This window comes from Suricata suricatta, chromosome 2 (genome assembly GCF_006229205.1).
Source record: "Suricata suricatta isolate VVHF042 chromosome 2, meerkat_22Aug2017_6uvM2_HiC, whole genome shotgun sequence".
Lineage (NCBI taxonomy): Eukaryota > Metazoa > Chordata > Mammalia > Carnivora > Herpestidae > Suricata > Suricata suricatta.
In genome coordinates, this window is record NC_043701.1 from 153,033,216 (window position 1) to 153,053,911 (window position 20,696).

General features: G+C 40.4%; 1 protein-coding gene across 3 annotated transcripts in view; it reads right to left on the bottom strand.

Moving 5' to 3' along the window:
* IDE (insulin degrading enzyme) overlaps positions 1-20,696 on the bottom strand; it is a 106,005-nt gene that overhangs the window by 69,573 nt on the left and 15,736 nt on the right. For all 3 annotated transcript variants that reach the window (XM_029932235.1, XM_029932234.1, XM_029932236.1), the window contains 2 exons: positions 1,220-1,404; positions 31-238 (listed from right to left, as the gene is read on the bottom strand). In XM_029932235.1, the coding sequence (XP_029788095.1) occupies positions 31-238; positions 1,220-1,404 (393 nt within the window). The remainder of the gene's footprint in view (positions 1-30; positions 239-1,219; positions 1,405-20,696) is intronic.

Here is a 20,696-nt window from a genome sequence, read left to right on the forward strand (position 1 = left end):
GTTGAATAATTCATAAGATACCAGCATTACCTGTCTAGGGCACCTTCTAGGTGTTCATGGGAAACATCAAAATAGTAATTGGTATGTTCTCCACTAGTAAAGGCATTGGAACTCCCTGCATGCTCACTGAGAAACTGGCTGTATTCATTTTCTTTAGGGTATTTCTTTGTTCCCAAAAAAAGCATATGTTCACAAAAATGACTTAAGCCAGCAATATTTGGAGGATCTGACAATGAACCTGAAAGAGAAGAGAAAAATAATATAACAAAAAAATGATTTTCCCCAGATGATTTGGAAGTTCTGTTAACATGACAACTCCAACCATATAGTAAGAAAGTTAAGCACAGGCTGCTCTAAAATGGTACTGTTCAGGTTATGGCCTCAGCTTGTGATACTAATTAGTTAGCAACTTTGGGCACTTAACTTCTCTAAACATTACTTTTCTCACATATCACACTGAAGGGAAGGGAAGAGTTGAAGTCACTGTTTTATAAGAGCAAGAACTTCTAGCTCTTACATTTTATTGCAAGAGATAATACAATGTAGTGATTAAGAACATAGATTTAGGGTTACCAGCTCTGCTGACTGCAATTCTGAGTGCAGTGCTTTATCTTGCCTCACTTCTATAAATACACATACACAAATATATATATAATCTAAAGAGATGTCTGAACACAAATTAGATATTTGCAAACCACACTATGTTGTGCTAGGCAATAAATATTTGTTCAACACTTGATGGGTATTACCTTATTTCCTCGATTTTAAAATGTCCCTGAGTTAAATAAAAGCGTTTCAGAGAGGAAAATAAGAAAAACAACTGTGTACGTACAGATAAGAATCCACTTGAGTAAGGCCACATTAAACATGAAGGATATATGCACACAAGAATCTAGAAAATACAGTTTTTTGTAGTGTACCAAAAGTGTGCAGAAGTAAAACCATTATTACTGTTACTGTAAAGGATGGGAATTAATTTGCCTGCTGCTAAGTCACCCTAGCTGAGAGCCTAACAAAATGCCTTGGTAAATAAATGTGAGATTATTTGATTTTGACAAACACAGATTGCCAACAGCTGTACTGGACTACTGTAAAATATAAGGTACATCAAACTGATAACCTTGAGGTCTTTATTTACATACACATGGCAAGTTATAATAAAAGTCAACATGAGATCAAGAAAACAGAAGAAAGCTTAATTCACAATTTTAAATTGTACCTATGTGCACATCAAGTGCTGCCGAGGACTTATCCGTGGTCGGATCGCTGATAAGGAGTACTTTGATACCATTGGCCAGCTCCAGGCCACGGTATTCTCGCTTGTCTTCAGGAGATTTGATAATGTGATTTCCTAGTCTCTTGATAGCTGGATTATTCATCTTGCTGTAAGTCTTTTCTTGGAAACTGAAAATAAAAAAATTATTAATTGTTGTACTGTGGCTTTTTTTTTTTTTAAAGAATAAAGACTAGCGGCAAGTGGCTTGTCGGTTAAGCATCCCACTCTTGATTCTGGCTCAGGTCATGATCTCTCAGCTCATGGCATGGGATGGAGTCCCACGGCAGGCTCTGCGCTTCACAGCATGGAGCCTGCTTGGGAGTCTCTCTCTCTCCCTCCCTCTCCCCCTCTCTCTCTCTCTGCCCCTTCTCTAGTTGCATGTGCATGCACATGTTCTCTCTCTCAAAATAAGTAAACAAACATTAAAAACAGTTTTTAAAAAGTTTTAAAAAAAGGAATACAGAATTGTATCAAGCAAATCCATATAATACATGATCAGATAAAAAAATATATCTGGAGGAAACTTTTTTATAGCCTATAGATTACAGGGGATAATCATTCCTCTCCTCCCTTTTTTCACTCATTCTTTTGTTAGAGAGATATTAAAAATATTGTTTTTGTAGAGTCATATGTGATCTAGGAGAGCACTTGGATGGGGATTTGAGACAGGATAGACAGGGTGATGAAATGGTGAGTATGCTGACCTACGAACAGAATTTTAATGACCAATAACTGCCTTCCCACATATTTTGGAAATATTTACTAAAGTAAAATAGAGATTGTGTACAGATCACTACTGGATCAACCAAAACATTTTTCAACCTAAGGACACTCAAAGACAGAGCAGATCTAGAATTCATGGGTCTGATATGCACCTGCTCAAAACACAGGGGGCAACCCCCAATGAGAAAAAAAGTCCTGTGAAGTCCTGATACAAAATAAGAGACCTGGGCTACACTATTAAGACAGCAAAAAAGGGGCACCTGGGTGGCTCAGTCAGTTAAGCATCTGACTTTGGCTCAGGTCATGATCTTGTGGTTCCTGAGTTTGAACCCTGCATCAGGCTCTGTGCTGACAGCTCAGAGCCTAGAGCCTGCTTCAGATTCTGGGTCTCCCTTTCTCTCCGCCCCTCCTCCCCTGGTGCACTTGTGCTCACTTGCTCGTGAGAGCGCGCGCTCTCTCTCTCTCAAAAATAAACAAATAAAAAAGGTTGTTGTTGTTGTTGTTTTTTAAAAAAGACAGCAAAAAAGAAAAAAAGCACAAACAAAAAGTGGGAAGTGGGAAGATTATTTTTATAATCTGGTAAAGAACTGAATGCCAGAGCAGGAACAGTCCAATGATCTCAACAAAGATGTGAGAGAAGTTCTCTTAAAAATGACTTCCATCCTCTGGTAGTTTTCTCCTTTCCTCTCTAGGAAAGCTGAGTTACAAGGTTTAGCACACAGAATTCTGTAGGAGTGTTTGGTATTAGTGCAGGGAAGGGATTTTCCAGAGTCTGGAATATGCATGTATTTGAGACTAAGAGTAGGTGCTATTTTTGTCTATGCTGGGGATCACTTAAGAGACAAAAATCTGGGGAGGGCAAGAGGGAAAGAGAGTTGGGGAGAGAGAGGGACGCAAAACCTGAGAGACTATTGAATACAGAAAAACGAACCAAGGTGGGTGCCTGGGTGGCTCAGTCGGTTGAGCGGCCGGCTTCGGCTCAGGTCATGATCTCACAGTTCGTGGGTTCGAGCCCCCCGTCGGGCTCTGTGCTGACAGTTAGCTCAGAGCCTGGAACCTGCTTCCGATTCTGTGTCTCCCTCTCTCTCTGACCCTCCCCTGCTTGCGCTGTCTCTCTCTGTCTCTCAAAAATAAATAAAAGACATAAAAAAAAAAATTTTTTTTAAGAAAAAAAAAAAGAAAAACGAACCAAGGTTTGAAGGGGGAGGGCCAAGGGGAAGGGAGGTGGTGATAATGGAGGAGGGTGCTTGTGGGGAAGAGCACTGGGTGTTATATGGAAACCAATTTGCCAATAAACTATTTAAAAAAAAAGACAAAAATCAACCTGTTATTATCGCTAGACCAAGAAACTACTCAGGTAAAGCCCAAAACATCTGAGACTACCGAGGAAAAATGACCCTGTGCTAGCATATTTTCTTTTTACCTGGAAAACAAAATAAGTAGGTCTGACTGCTCTTTAAAGAGCATCCAGATTTAAAGGTAAATCAGAAAGGGCATAAATAGGCATTCAATTATTTTCAATAGGTGTGTGTGTGTGTGTGTGTGTGTGTGTGTGTGTGTGTGTGCGCGCGCGCATTAAAATACCTGGAAATTAAGGAAGGGAAAAATCTAGTTTGCTTTTATCCAGAATACCTTCCTCTCTGAAATTATCTAACTATTCTTCTGGTAACAATTGATAAATCAAAGAGGTTTGCTCCTATTAAGATTGTCCCCTAGATCTCCCTTTAAGAAGACTATTTGGAATTTTAAAAAATCAATACTATAGGGCATACTAAATGTATAATACTGGTTAAAAGTCACATAGTACTTGGGGTACCTGGCTGACTCAGTCAGAAGAGCATACCAGCTATTGATCTCAGGGCAGTAGGTTCGAGCCCCATGTTGGGGATACAGATTACTTTAAAAGTAAATAAATAAATAAAATAAAAATCACATAGTACTTTATACAGATAGTGCTAATAATTCTGCCCTATTTACAGTAAAAAAAAAGTTCTTGAAAAACAAAGCATAAAATATAATACTAACATTTTGGGAGATATAAGGTCACCAAATGGAAAATTTAAGAGCCATCTGGAAGCTATAAGGTATTATTAACAACTCCTTTCTACTTCATTAGCCATAAGCCACTTAAGTTCGATCTCAAAGACAGATGAAAATATTTGAGTGCAAAGTTTTTTTAAAAAAAGGTGTTTCGTGGTTAAGAGAATCTCAGGGTAACAGAAAATGTTCTACCTAAGCCTTCAAAGAGGGACATGAGAAGAATAATCCTGGTTAAGTTACCTCCCGAAGGACAATCTGTTTGAACTGCAACAAATGCCTCAGTACAGAGCTGATTTCGAAGACTCTAATCTGGGTTAAGATTAAATGAGGCATGAGACAGCCTCCATTAAGATTCCCAAGCAGAGCAGCAGACAGTATGAAAGCTTGGTGTGTCCCACAGAGAACAGCCTCTGCCCCTTCCAGCAAGGCTCTACTAGAGGGAGGGAGGGTTTGGGATTCTTGTAATGGATTTCACTAAGTGAGAGCAAAAACCAAAGGCTATTTTTATTCCACTGCCCTTGTTTTCACCTAACTTCCCCTACAGTGCTTGCCCCAGGGAGTCTGACCTCGGGGAAGCTAGGACCACATATGACTAGAATGTGATGATGAAGGATGATGATGATGATGGAGCTCTAAAACGTCTGTCCAACCCACAGCTGTGATGGGGAGATGAAATACATCTCACTTTGGTAGGACAAGTTGTCTTATTCTGTGGGAGGTGAAAAATCCATCAGAAGTAAGATAACCACCCTCGACTACAGGCTACATTCTGTACCTTTTTCAGGGCTCAATTTCCCTTATCCAGATTTCCTTAGGGGGGAAGGGCAGAATGTACCATCAGAGTTCCTCACAGGCATGTATGTATAGGACACATGCCTGGCTGATATCCCTGGTGTGGCTGAGAGCAAAGAGATGGATTTATTCTCTAGGTCAAATATAAAAATTAGCCCAACTACTTTTAGACATTGAACAAGAGATCAATGACAACAATAAACTTCTATGCTGGCACTGCTACCAAATCAAATATCATGACTTCTTGACGAAGTAAAAGCCAAAAGAAACAGCAGCAACATTTTCAAACAAGATCCATTCCCAGCAACCCATATTCAGTAGGCATAGTCTGGCCTCCTACAGCATATCTATCAACACGTCCTACAACAATTTGGTTCTCACCTTCTGGAGAACTGAAGGAAATGATCGGGAACTCCTCTGATCTCTGATGATGAATTCATCAACAGCTTGCCTGTCTCTGTATTTATATTCATGAGATCACATCCCTGCTCCCTCATTAGCATAAAGCCTTCACCAGTAATTCTGCCTTTCAGATGACAGGCTAGTGCTAACTCAAATACTTTCCCAGACACTTGATATTTTTAACTTAAGTCAAAATCTTAGAAGCAATAAAATTACTTTCAATTTTAGTGACATTATCATACATTGGAAACTTCATAAAACATTGTCAGTGTCAGCATTCTGATAAACTGGAGAGCGACTTAATAACTACAGCATATTTTGTAATTTTGCTCAGAATTTAAAACAGTGACTAAGATCACAATAGGTAAAAGCTGAAAGAACCATGACATGTTACCTAGTCCTTTGTAGTTCACGGACTGGCAGCACTGGTTCTTCTGAGAGCGTGTCACCAATGCAAAATATCAGAAACCCCCAGAGACCCACTGAGCCAGAATGGGCATCTGAACAAGATCCCTAGGTGGACTAGCCCCCTCATTTTACTTATAAGGAAACTAAAGCTCGGGGAACTTAAATCTCTCCTCCAAGATCATACAGCAAAAAATTACAATTAGAATTTAACTCTTCCAGTCTGGTGTGCACCCCCCCTCCCCCACAGCCACAAGAACATTTGAGGAGGCCTATTTAGGTGCGGACACTACACCACGTATGCTAGCTATAACAATGAGTACCCCAAAGCCAAAGGGCTTTCTGAAGGAAAGCAGACTAGTGATAAGAACACAGGTGTGGTGACAAAGTTGTTCCTGGGGCACTATGAGAGTCAAGAAATGGGCATCCATGGGGCGCCTGGGTGGCTCAGTAGGTTAAGTGTCCGACTTCGGCTCAGGTCATGATCTCACAGTTCCTGGGTTTGAGCCCCGTGTCGAGCTCTGTGCTGACAGCTAGCGCAGAGCCTGGACCCTGCTTCAGATTCTGTGTGTGTCTCTCTCTCTGCCCCTACCCTGCTCACCACACTGTCTCTCTCAAAAATAAAAACAAAAATTTAAAAAATAAAAAAGAAATGCGCACCCAAGTCTATCTGAGAGAGGAGAAAGGAAAAGAGAAGAGGTAAATGGGAGCATGCCAAATAAAAGAAAGGACACACCTGAGCAAAGGATGAGTAGTGAGGAAAAAACAGGAGGCAGAGCAGAGCAGAAAAACAAGAACATGGTGTTACTAGAACTACAACCAGAGCTTCCCCTGAAAGAGTATGGATTTTTATCTAGACATGTAAAGACCTAAACTGCAGATTTGCAAAATCAAATTCCCAAACAGGTTATTTCCAAATTCCTATACCAAGAGGAAATTTTTAATGCAAATACTCTTTTAGACCTTTTACAGTCTTTTTTTTTTTTTCAAATCTCTTTAAGGGTTTCACAGCCTATTTGATAGCAGATTGAAAATTTTTACGGTGCCTCTTGCTCTCTACCCACCTCCACAGCCCCAGACATATTTAAAGTTAGACCTCATCTATTTCCAACTTCTAAAGGGATGACCTATAAACCCAAACAGGTGAATGACCATGCTAATAGCAAAATTATAAATCAAAACCTCCCTTCTGTGGAATCCATCCACCCACTCCTAAAATCATAGGCAGAAGTGGAGCTTGCTTATGGCGCTTCTTAATGTGGAGAAGGCACACAGAGAGAAAATGCCTGAAATCAGAACTACACCAAAAATATCCTTTCTTCCCTGAGAAGGGTGGAGGTAAGAGAGAATATCAAGTAATTGTGGTATGAGCCCTAAGATGCTTTCATGTAAGACCACATATTCTCAACTACTATTCCTGTTACCTGATCTAAAAAAAAATCACAACATACCTCAGGGAAGCATGTACCCATATAGAGACTAGTATACCTCACTTTATATACCAGCTAGATTATAAAGGTGGGTATAAACTAAAATCCCATCAATTAAATCTGATTTTCCTGTGATGAGATGCTTTGCCTTTGTTCCAGGCAGAATGTCATTTGTTCTAACTCTGTGCCCTCTGGAAAGAAATATGCAATGAAGAAATGAACCCTTCAATGGATACGGGTGGCTGAAATTGAAAGGAATCCTGCAGCAGCAGCATTTTAGAGCTAAGTGCTTTGGAAAATTTTGTTTTAGTTTGATGCATCCATATCAATGGCTTAAAAGCTAACATGGAACACTTTATAGGGGCTTTATGGAGGTTGAAGCAAATCAACAAAACCTCCACTTTATACTTCTAGCCATCTAGTTAATTAATTACGGGTTTCTTACACTTGTAGTACGGTGACTGTGGGTGTACCATAACCTTCTTCCTTCTCCCATGGTAGCCTTCAGGCCGTTAGAAAATTTAAGATGCCACAGTACAAAACCCCAAGTAGCAATTACTCTCATTTTTTAAAGTGCCATATGCTTAATAAAACTGCTCATCTAATTTTTCCAGTCTCCCTAAGTGACAGGTCACAGCAGCTGTAGATGGTCATCTTCCTCAACTTCAGAAGAAACAAAAGCTCAGTGATTAAGAGACTTGCCCAAGGGCATTTACGTAATTGATTTGTGGCAGAGCTGGAACTACAGAAAGAGGAAGCGTGGGAAGGGGAAGGGCTAAAGGTGGTACTAAAGGAAATATAGATGGCATTCTTCCTCAGCTCCCAGTTACCATCCCCAAAGCCCTTCCCTGACCCCATTCCCCTCCCTTCCGATCCCAAATAACAAAACAAAGAAACAAAAATGGAAACAAGTCAAAATAAATGCTCCAAGGAAAGTCTTCAGTTCTTTACTTTTTTCTCCCCATAGAAAACAGAGATCGGTAGTGGAAGGCGCCTGGAAAAATGGTTCTAATCTGCCAAAGGAGTCCCTGGGCTGAGAACCACATTATCTCATGATACTTTGATAATAAAAAATGAAAAGGAAAAGGTATGGCAAGATTAAATGTATAGCAGGTTTAGAGAGAGAGAAGAATGTGTATAATTGTCTCATGCATGAAAGGAAATATAATAATTACTACAGTAGATATGGTGGGGTTAAAGCTAATTTATTTTTCAGAGGCATACATTAAGCCACAGGAATGGAAAAAAGGAGAAAAATCAATCATCTTGGTAGATGCAGAAAAAGCATTTAACAAAATTCAACAACAAAGTGTCTTTTTAAAAAAAGTCTGCAAAATAGGGCACCTAGGTGGCTCAGTTGATTGGGCATCCGACTCTTGATTTCAGCTCAGGTCATGATCCCAAGGCCGTAGGATGAAGCCCCTATTTAGGATTCGCTCTCTTCCCCTCTGCCCCTCTCCCCATTTGCATGCATTCTCTAAAATAAATTTAAAAATTAAAATTTAAAAAGTCTGCAAACTAGAAATAGAAGGCAGAAAATTCCCTCATCTGAAAAAATATCGACAAAAACTATAGGAATTATCATACTCGACGGTAAAATAATGACACCTCCAACCCCCTTCTTCACAATCAGGAGGTCACTATCCTATTCAACAATGGACTAACAATTCTGACCAGTCCAATGACGCCAAGAAAAATAAAACACATAGATGAGAAAGGGAAAAAACATTATTCATAGATGACATGACTGTGTATGAAAGAAAGGTTCAGAGCCAGTCTCCCCAAAGTGTGCCACTGTGGCCTGTGGACTATTTTGAACTGAAGGCAAACAAGACTCTGCAGGCTCAAGAGAAACTTTTGGCCCCTCTTCTCCTGTCCCTACCTATAAGAATCTAAATTGGGAGTCCTTCCCAGAAGCAGAGTTATTACCAGAGATAAATTTCATCTGAGTGAGTCATGGACATAGGGGGCAAACATCTAAGTATTAGCCACCTGTTCTTCCCACTACCCTGTGAACTTCCCTCCTCCTCTTTAAGGCCCCAGGCCCATTCCATTCCTTAGCTCAGGATGGCATATATATCTTATTTTACCTTTCTGTCTTTGAACCTCTAATCTATGTAGGGTTCCCATATATACAAAATTAAATTCGATTTTCTCATGTCAATTTAATTCTTACACCAGCCATATGACCCTTTGATGGTAGAGGAAAACTTTTCCTCCCTAACATATACATAGAAAACCCCAAGAATATACTAAAAATGTCCATTTTTGGATAGGATAATAACAAGTCATGACAACTAGATTCACCTTCAATAAATAAAAAAGGCCACGATAAATTAGAAAATCACATTTTCATTGTGTGTGTGTGTGTATGTGTGTGTGTGTTTTATTTATTTTTGAGAGACAGAGACAATGTGAGCAGGGGAGGGTCAGAGAGAGAGGGAGGTACAGAATCAGAAGCAGGCTCCAGGCTCTGAGCTAGCTGTCACCACAGAGCCCAACGCAGGGCTGGAACCCATGAACGTGAGATCATGACCTGAGCCGAAGTTGGACACTAAACCGACTGAGCCACCCAGGTGCCCCAAAAATCACATTTTCAAAGATGTTGGGGAGTTGTGGAAGACAGGAGAATTGGATGAAGTACAAATCCCAGGTAAGAGAGCCTTCTGAGGTGAGCCAATGATCATCACCTGTCTTCTCTGGGGGTATTTGCCAATTTTAAATGCAGACTGAGAAGATCACATTTGGCCCAAGCAAAAGGACTGTACTCAGAGAAGGTAAATAGAGGCTTTGGTGGATGCATGAGCTTGATGTGACAGATTAAAGGCCCAAGATGCCCCAAATCCACAGCTGATTTTTGCCATAGATTTTCTGAGCTATCACTACATATTCACCAGAATGGCTAAAATGAAAAAGATGGAAAATACCAAGTGATAGAGAAGTTATAGAAAAACCCAAACCCTCATACACTGGTAGTGAGAATACAAATTGGTACAACCATTTTTTTTTAATTGGCAGTATATACTAAAGCAGACAGAATGACAAAACAATTCATACATTAGATATATACCTGAAATGAATGCATTTATGTATTGATAGCAATACTATTCATAATAGCCAAAACTAGAAATGATCAAGTGTCCATTAACAGTGAAAAGATAAACTGTGATATATTCACACAATGGAATAGTATGCCACAGTGAAAATGAAAAGCCTAGAACAAAGCACAATGAAGATGAATCTCACTAACATAAGGTTGGGTGAAAGAAACTGTATGTAAAGACTAAAGACTATATACTTCCACTTACATAAAGCGTAAGAACAAGTAAAATCAAACTTAAGCCCTTTATCAAGATGGTGGTTATCCTTGGGGGCAGGGAAGTGATTAGAAGTATGAGGAGGCTTCTGGGATGCTGATCACATGTTGATTATAGAGATATGCTCAGTTTGTGAAAATTCATCAACCTGAACACTTATATTTCAATTAAAGTTTTTTTAGTTTACTTTTATTAAAAAAATTTTTTTAACGTTTACTCATTTTTGAGAGACAAAGCACAAGCGGGGGAGGAGCAGAGAGAGAGAAGGAGACACAGAATCTGAAACAGGCTCCAGGCTCTGAACGCGATGTGCGCCTCGAACTCACAGTCTGTGAGATCATGACCTGAGCTGAAGTCAGACACTCAACTGAGCCACCCAGGTGCCCCAAAGCTTTTTTTTAGAGTTTTTGAAAATATCACAAATACAGTAAAATAAAGGAGGAAGGAGATACATGAATTACTCAAGGCTGTAAGTATCATGCACAAAAAGTAATCTTGGAAATGGTGCCACAGGATACTGAGAAGTAGCTGTCCAAATCAAACAAATGCTAAACTAGGAAGGGTAAGAAACAATAGTCTAATTAACATGATTATCTAACCCTTCCCAGGTGTGTCCTGAGACAATTATTTCTGTTGATGTCATCTTAGCCACAAGAAATAGAAGGCCCATATTAGTACAGCATGAGTCAATTTAACTAAGTCAACAATAAATATTAAGTGTTTTAACTCAAATCTTTACTCATTATGTATGATATGAAAACTAGTTTTGAGTAATTACTTTATTTTCATTTTGAGTAATTACTTACTTTACACCTCAGTTAAGATTTAAAACTAAAACACTCCCAGGGGTGCCTGGGTGGCTCTGTCTAAGGCTCAAGTATGATCTCACAGTTGTTGGGTTTGAGCCCTATTGGGGGGGTGGGGGGGAGCCTGCTTCGGATTCAGTGTCTCCCTCTCTCTCTCTGCACCTCCCCTGCTCGCACTCCATCTCTCTCTCAAAAATGAACACTTAAAAAAATAAAATATAAAAAATAAAACACTTCCAGCAACCAAGAGTGACAACAATAAATGTAATCCAAATAAAAGCAAAATGATCAAACTTTAAATTCTCCCCTCAACAATTTTCAACATTTAAATCAAACAACTTTTTTTGTTGTTGTTTATTTTTGAGAGAGAGAGAGCATGAGCAGGGGAAGGACAGAAAGAGGGGGGACAAGGATCCAAAGTAAGCTCTGCGCTGACAGCAGTGAGCCCAATGTGGTGCTTGAACTCATGAACTGCGAGATCATGACCTGAGCCAAGTTGTATGCTCAACAGAGCTACCCAGTGCCCCTACAAACAACTTCTAACCCAGGATTTAAATTAGGTTCTTTAGTTTAATTCTTTTTAATGTTTATTTATTTATTTTGAGAGAGAGCACGTGTGTGTGTGTGTGTGTGTGTGTGTGTGTGTGTGTGAGAGAGAGCGAGAGCTCGCGCTCGAGAGAGCGTGAGTGAACAGGAGAGGGAGAGAGAGAAAGGGAGAGAATCCCAAGCAAGCCCTCCTGTACAATCAGCGCAGAGCCTGATGAGGCTTGAACCATGAGATCACAACCTGAGCCAAAATCAGGAATCGGATATTCAACAGACTGCCACCCAGGCAGACGGGTCTCATCTAGTTTTGCCAATCAAGAGTCACATGAAGTCTTCATATGAGTCTGTTAAACTCACAGAGGTAACTAAAATTGCACCAGACTTAAGCAGCCTTTCTAGCACTTCTCCTCTAAATAGGTATAAAAAAAAAAGTCAAGGCAAAAAAACTTCATCAAGGCACAATGTCTGGTACATAGTAGGCACCCACAAATGGTAACCCTTTATTATAATCATCATTATTATGGTCCCACAGGGATGAGATGCAAATACACCCCCCTCAACAGCCACCATATTATTACTCGCATTCTTATCATATACTCATGCAAATTCCAGTTGTATGTTGTCATCTCTAGAGGTCAAAAACATTCACTGGGCAGGCTGGTAATAGCATGGTACTTCATAAGATGATCAGAAAAACAGGTAAATAATTATCCCTTTATAATTGCGATAGGCAAGCCCACTGTTTATGTCAGTGGTTCTCAACAGGTGACAATTTTGTGGGACATTTGGCAATGTGTCACAACCGAATTACCACAACAAAAGGGTCAAACTGGTAACTAATGAGTAGAGGCCACGAAGCATGCTGCAATGCACAGGACGGTCCCTACCCTACAACAAAGATTTATCCGTCCCAAAATGTCAATAAGGTCAAGGGTAGAAGGCCCTAGTTTATAGTTCTGACGTTATCATCCAAAAATAATGGATGAGAATCACAGCAACCAATTCAATCCACTTAAAGCCAGGAGATAGCCTCATCAAAAAAAAAGAAAGCTATCTGTATTAAACTCCCTTCTACTGGTTTACTTATTTTAAAAATCTAAACCAGGGGCCACCTGGGTGGCTCGGTCAGTTGAGCATCCGACATCAGCTCAGGTCATGATCTCACAGTTTGTGGATCCGAGCCCCACCTCAGGCTCTGTGCTGACAGCTTGGAGACTGGAGCCTGCTTCTGATTCTGTGTTTTCTCTCTCTGCCCCTTCTCTGCTCTCTCGCTCTCTCTTCTCTCTCAAAAAATAAATATTAAGAAAAAAATGTTAAATAAAAAAAATGAAAATCTAAACCAGAAAAAGATTAGACAGGGAAAAACTGATGAAGGAAAGAGAGGTAAGGTTTGCAGAAACCCGAGGAAGCAATCTTGTGCATAAATTAAGGGGTTTGCCTTGAAAAAAAAAGAGCATAGCAAGGGCACAGGGACAGACCCTTACTAAATGACCAGTTAGCATTTTACACAGCACACACTCTTTATAGGGATTATACTCTCAAGAAACCCCTGAGATAGGTCCTATGCCCATTTCTCCTGGAGGGGGGAATTAAACCTCATAAAAGAAATTTGGCTAGGCCACACAGACATCAAAGAATGAGGATTCAAACCCAAGTCTTTAGACACCAAAACACCATACTCTTTACATCTACGAAATTAAAAAATGTACCTACTGTCCTGAGACTACACTCTGGAAGGATACTCACAGAAATGTTGAGTATGGTTAGCTATAGATAATAGATTATTAGCTGATCTGTATTCTTTATACTTTTCAGAACAGTACGGTAAGAATCCTTGAAAAGATAAAATCTAACTTGAAAAGATAGAACTTAAATGCACTAGGCTGTGTTAACTAAGTATATTATAGCCCAAAGTGAACTTTTTGTTGTTACTTGGAACAGCTATATCAAAATATAACAGGGCTAATTAGGAAAAAATCTGGACCTCATTTCCATTCACCATCACTGCTGACAATTTGGTTCCCTTAAGAAACTAGTTTGTTGGCGCACAACTGGAACAATTTTTAAAAGAAATTTTTAAACATTTTGTGATGAGAGGTGAAGACTTTAAGCAGACAATGGAACAGAACCCACAGTCTAACTCCAGAATCTACTTTCCACTCAAATGCTGACCTAATGTGGTCTGGCCTAATGTTAATGTCAATCTGAGGCTTCATTTTCTTTCTTTCTACACATAGGTTAAGAATTTCAGGGAATTCAAAAAGTAACAGCCTAGATTGTCTTTTTTTTTTTTTAATGTTTTAAGAAGTTTTCTTCATGGGGAGGGGGAGAGAACACATCTGTGCACATATGGGACAGGAACAGAGAGAGAATCCTAAGCAGGCTCTGCTCAGGGACTGAACTCATGACCACAGAGACCATGACCTGAGCCGAAATGAATGGTTGGATGCTCAACTAACTGAGCTCCTTAGGCACCCCTCTCTTTTTTTTTTTTAAATCACAGATGCTGGGCACCTGGTGGCTCAGTCAGCTGAGCGTCTGGCTTTGGCTCAGGTCATGATTTCACGATTCGTGGGTTCAAGCCCCGCGTCAGGCTTTGTGCTGACAGCTAGCTCAGAGCCTGGAGCCTGTCTTCAGATTCTGTCTCCCTCTCTCTGACCCTCCCCTGTTCACGCTGTCTCTCTCTCTCAAAAATAAATAAAACATTAAAAAAAAAAAACACGGATGCTATTTGTTCACTTCTTTAGATACAGACTTTGATTTAAGAAAATTCACCCCCCTGGGGCACCTGGGTTGTTCAGCTGGTTGAGCATCTGACTTCAGCTCAGGTCATAACCTCATGGTTCATGGGTTCAAGCCCCGTGTTGGGCTATATGTGCTAACAGCTCAGAGCCTGGAGCTTGCTTCAGATTCTGTGTCCCTTGCTCTCTCTGACTCTCCACCTCTCGCACTCTGTCACTCTCTCTCAAAAGTAAATAAACATTAAAAAATATTTTTTTAAGAAAAAATAAAAAAAGAAAACTCACCCCCCTTCCCAAGCACCATGTAGCTAACTTTGAAATGCCTGTGCAGGTCTCCTGGGTGGCTCAGTCTGTTGAGTGTCCAACTTCAGCTCAGGTCATGATCTCACATTCGTGGGTTTGAGCCCCATGTCGGGCTCTGTGCTGACAGCTAGCTCGGAGCTGGAGCCTGTCTTCGGATTCTATACCTCCCTCTCTCTCTCTGACCCTCCCCCTGCTCATGCTGTCTTTCTCTCTCAAAAATAAATAAAAAACATTAAAAAAAAAAAAAAAGAAATGCCTGTGCTACTGCATCCAAAAATAAAAACAGAATACTTTCTTCTCTTCTTTACAGTAATGGTGGTGTTGTTGTCTGCATTTACTGAACATATAACTAACCATATGACAGACACATGTATTTCCTCAATTAATTCTTGCCACAAGCCTGTGCAGCAGGTGCTTTTATTGTCCCCATTTGCTGATGAGGAAACAAGCCTGAAGAGGGACATAGTACGTTATCAGGTTACAGAGTAAATGGCAGAGTCCAGGCAAGGTGGCTCCAGAATCCCAAGAGTAATGCAAGCCAAAGAATAATTACCTATACCCCTCCCCAACCCCCAAAAGGGTCTGTATCAGAATGGACTCTTCCACAATACTGTGACCAAATCATAAAGACAATGCTCAAATAGTCAAGGCTAGTAGGTAGAAGAGTGAAGCCACTTTGTGTTGCCTCAGCACCCAAGACTGGGTTTAATGGTGGAAGCTGGAAGGAGAGCCACTGACGCCTGAGTAGCCACTGAACAATCAAAACAGTCTTCACTGGCTAGGTCATGTCAGAAGCACCCGACCACTGAGTATCCAAGTAGAGGCTTGGATACTATTCATGATGTGGTTTTCAAACGTTTCTTTTTTATAAGCAATGTGTGAATTTGAGACTTTTCTTTAAGGTTTATTTATTTGTTTTTTTTTAATTTTTTAATGTTTTATTTATTCTTAATACAGAGAGAGACAGATCATGAGAGGAGGTGGGGCAGAGAGAGAAGGAGACACAGAACAGGAAGCAGGCTCCAGGCTCTGAGCTAGCTGTCAGCACAGAGCCTGACGCAGGACTTGAACCCACAAACATGAGATCTGACCTGAGCCGAAGCCGGAGGTTTAACTGATTGAGCCACCAGGCGCCCCTATTTATTTGTTTTTGAGGGAGAGAGAGCACAGGCTGGGGAGGGGCAGAGGAGAGGGAGACACAGGATCTGAAGCAGGCTTCAAAGCCTGATGAGGGGCTTGAATTTACAAACCGTGAGAGATCATGACCTGAGCTGAAGTCAAACACTTAACCAAATGAGCCACCCAGGTGCCCCTCAAACTATTTTTTTTAAAGGAAATACATTTCCTTCTACCAAAATCTTATGGAAGTATAATTTATAAAACTAAACTATGTTGGTTCAAGAGGGAATCAGAGACGCTACTCACCCTCTCAGGGCCCATCAGTGGCAGTGATCTTGTCAAGAATTCCTAAGGATCTGACAATAATAGTTTAAAAAGCAATACAGAATCCCAATAAAAATACCAAAATGTTGTATTATGGAGTTAGACAAACTGATATTAAACTTTAAGATTTTTTTTTAATGTTTACTTTGAGAGAGAGAGAAAGTACACAAGTGGGGAGGGGAAGAGAGAAAGGAAGAGAGCGAGAATCCCAAGCAGGCTACCCGCTGTCAGCACAGGGCCCAACGAGGGGTTTGATCCCACAATGAGATCATGACTTGAGCTGAAACCAAGAGTCCAATGCTTAAATGACTAAGCTACCCAGGCGCCCTGATTTTGAACTTAAAAAATTATTTTTAAGTTTGTTTTTGAGAGAGAGACAAAGACAGAGAGAATATGTGTGGGAAGAGCAGAGAGAGAGGGAGACAGAGAATCCCAACCAGCTTTGTGCTGACAGCAGGGACCACAATGCAGGACTTGAATCCCCAAAGACAAGATCATGATCTGAGCTTTAGTTGGACACTTAACTGACTGAGCCACTCAGGGGGCCCCCAATATTAAACTTTATACAGAAAACAAATACTTAAGAATAGTGCCTGGGTGGCTTAGTCAGCTAAGCATCAGACTTCAACCCAGGTTTGTGAGCTGGAGCCCCAACGCAGGCTCAGTGCTGACAGCTCAGAGCCTGGAGCCTGCTTAGGATTCTGTCTCTCTCCCTCTCTGCCCCACTCCCATTTGCACTTTGTCTCTCTGTCTCAGTCTCAAAAATAAATATATAGGGGTACCTGGGTAGCTCAATTGGTTAAACATCCAACTTTAGCTTGAGTCATGGTCTCCTGGTTCAGGGGTTCAAGCCCCATGTCGGGCTCTGTGCTGACAGCTCAGAGCCTTGGAGCCTACTTCAGATTCTGTGTCTCCTCTCTCTCTGCCCTTCCCCTGCTTATGCTCTGTTTCTGTCTCTCAAAACTAAATAAACACTGAAAAAAAGATATACACTAAAGATCTCAGAGATAAAACTATTAAACTCTGAAGATAACACAGAGCTTCACAACACTGGATCTGGCAATGATTCTTTGGATATACCAAAAGCACAGGCAACAAAAGAAAAAAATGAACTACATCAAAATAAAAAAAATTGTGCAAACCATAAACAATAGAGCAAAAAGCAACCTATGGTGGGGGGTTGCAAATCATATTGAGAAGGGTTAATATCCAGAATATACAAAGAACTCCTACAATGCAACAACTGAAAATAACCAAACTAATTAAAAAACGGGCAAAGGTGGAGCATCTGGCTGGCTTAGTCGGTGAATTGTGGGACTCTTGAACTCAGTGTGGTGGATTTGAGCCCCACATTGGGTGCAGAGATTACTAAAAAATAAAATCTTAAAAAAAAAGAGAGACAGAAATGGGCACCTGAATGGCTCAGTTTAGCTTCTGACTCTTGGTTTCAGCTCAGGTCACAATCTCACAGTTTGTGAGTTTAAGCCCTGCATAGGGTCTGTGCTGACATGTGGAATCTATTTGGGATTTTCTCCCTCCTCTGCCCTCCCCAAATTGTGCTGCCTTTCTCTCTCTCTCAGAATGAATAAACTTAAATATAAGGCGGGGGAGGTGGGGAGGGAGAAATGGGGGGTGGGAGTAAAGGAGTTCAATGGATATTTCTCCAAAAGAGAAGATATACATATCAACATCACTCAAAACCACAAAGAATTACCACTGGATGGCTAGTATCAAAACAAAACAAAAAAACAGAAAATAAGTATTGGCAAGAATGTAGAGGCTGGCTTAGCCAGTAGGGCGTGCGACTCTCGATCTCAAAGTTGTGAGTTTGAGTCCCACATTGGGTGTAGAGATTACTTTAAAAAAATTTTAATATATATTTAAAAAAAAGATGTGGAAGAAATGAAACGCTTGTGTACTGCTAGAATGTAAAATGGTGCAGCTGTATGGAAAACAGTATGGCAGTTCCTCGGAAACTTAAAACTACTATATGATCTAGCTATTCCACTTCTGGGTATACGCCCCGAAGAAATAGTAAACAGATCTCTGTACAGCCATGTTAACATTAAGCAGTATTATTTGCAATAGCCAGAAGATGGAAACAGCCCAAGAATCTATTGATGGATGAGAACAAAATGTGGTACATATAATGGAATATTATTCAGCTTTAAAAAGGAAGGAAATTCTGGGGCACCCAGGTGGCTTAGTTGCTTGGTTGAGTGTCCGATGGCAGCTCAGGTCATGATTTCACAGTTCATGGATTCAAACCCTGCATGGGGCTCTGTGCTGACAGCTCAGAGCCTGGAACCTGCTTTGGATTCTGTGTCTCCCTCACTCTTTCTCTCTGTCCTAGCCCTGCCCAGCCGCATGCTCCCGCTCTGTCTCTCTCTCTCCCAAATATAACAAAACATTAAAAAAATTTTTTTAAAGGAATGGAATTCTTATACTTGTTACAATATGGATTAACCATGAAGACATTAAAATAAGCCAATCACATGGAGACAAAGACTGTAGAATTCCACTTACTTGTGATATCTTAGTAGTCAAATTCAGAGACAAAGTAAAACTTAGTTGCCAGGGATTGAGAAAGGAGACTGGGGAGTTACTGTTTGCTGGGTACAGTGTCTCAGTTTGGGAGAATGAATAATATTCTGGAGATGGATGCTAGTGATAGCTGCCTAAAAATGTGATCTACTCAGTACCACTGAACCATACACTTAAAATCAATCAGGATGAGGGGTGTGCAAAATAAAATAAAAACAGTAACAGGGACGCCTTGAGTGGCTCCTTCAGTTAAGCATCGATTCTTGATGTCAGCTCCATTCACACTGTGTGCTGGGTGTGGAGCCTGCTTAAGAGTCTCTCTCCCGTTCCCCCCACCACCTCTTTCTCTCTCAAAAACAAAAACACTAACAAACAAATCTAACTATATTATAAATGAACACAACCATACTAAAGGAGGTAAGAAAGAAATGAACTAATCTAACTGTGGAAAACAGTATTCTGAATGGATAAAGACAAAAAGAACTATTCATAAATGTTATAATTTAGTTACCAACGTGTTTTCTTACAGAGGTATAGCCTAACAATTATGAAATTAGAATTAAGTAGTAAATATGTAAAGGTATGCTAGAATTAATCAAATAAATTATTAAAAAAATCAGGGGCGCCTGGATGGCTCAGTCGGTTGAGTGTCCGACTTCGGCTCAGGTCATGATCTCACGTTTGTGGGTTCGAGCCCCACGTTGGGCTCTGTGCTGACAGCTAGCTCAGAGCCTGGGGCCTGCTTCGGATTCTGTGTCTCCCTCTCTCTCTGCTCCTGCCCGCTCATGCTCTGTCTCTGTCTCAAAAATAAATAAAACATTAAAAAAAATTTTTTTAATCAAATAAATTATAGGTAATGAAATCCAGTGTACTCATGGTTAGAGAAAAAAGAATAAAGGAAAAAGACTTAAAATATAACTTCATAGTACCAAATTTGAATCAGCAGTATTAATACAAACTCATGACTTTGAATACATACAGATACAGAAATACAGTATGTGGATGTGTGGGAGTAGCTAGCCTATCCACTAAAAGCAATGACAACCTCAGTTACAGTGAGTACATCTAGTGCCCAGATCTTGGTCCCTAAACATCATTTTCCAGTAAGAATCATCAAGTGGTTGATTCTACAGCTAAGGCAAAGCAATACAAGTTGAGCCTGAAACACCATAAAATGTAAGTAAAGACATTCTCTAAAAAAGATGGGGGCTTATTGAACATGCACAGGAGCCCACCCAAAGGAGCCCCTAATGACCAAAGCTAGAACAATCTGAGTAATAAAATGATAGGTAGCACTGAATTTTAATCCATAGAATAAATATCTGTGAGTCCATACTGCTACAAATAATTAAATAAATAAACAAGAGAGAAAAAAGTCTACCTCACAGAATTTCAATTAGTAAATAAAGAAGGAAAATAATCAGTAAGGGCAGTAAAAAATGCACAGACAAGACCTACCAGTGGATGCTAAACAGTTGGAGGTAAAAAAGGATCTGCATAGAAGACATGAACAGACACTTCTCCAAAGAGGACATCCAGATGGCCTACAGGCACATGAAACGATGCTCAACATCACTCATCATCAGGGAAACACAAATCAAAACCACACTGAGATACCACTTCACACCAGTCAGAGTGGTTAAAATGAACAAATCAAGAGACTATAGGTGCTGGTGAGGGTGTGGAGAGATGGGCACCCTCCTACACTGTTGGTGGGAATGTAAACTGGTGCAGCCACTCTGGAAAACAGTGTGGAGGTTCCTCAAAAAACTATCCATAGAACTCCCCTATGACCCAGCAATAGCCCTTCTAGGGATTTACCCAAGAAATACAGAAATGCTGATGCATAGGAGCACATGTACCCCAATGTTCAAGCAGCAATGTCAACAATAGCCAAAACATGGAAAAAGCCTAAATGTCCATCACCT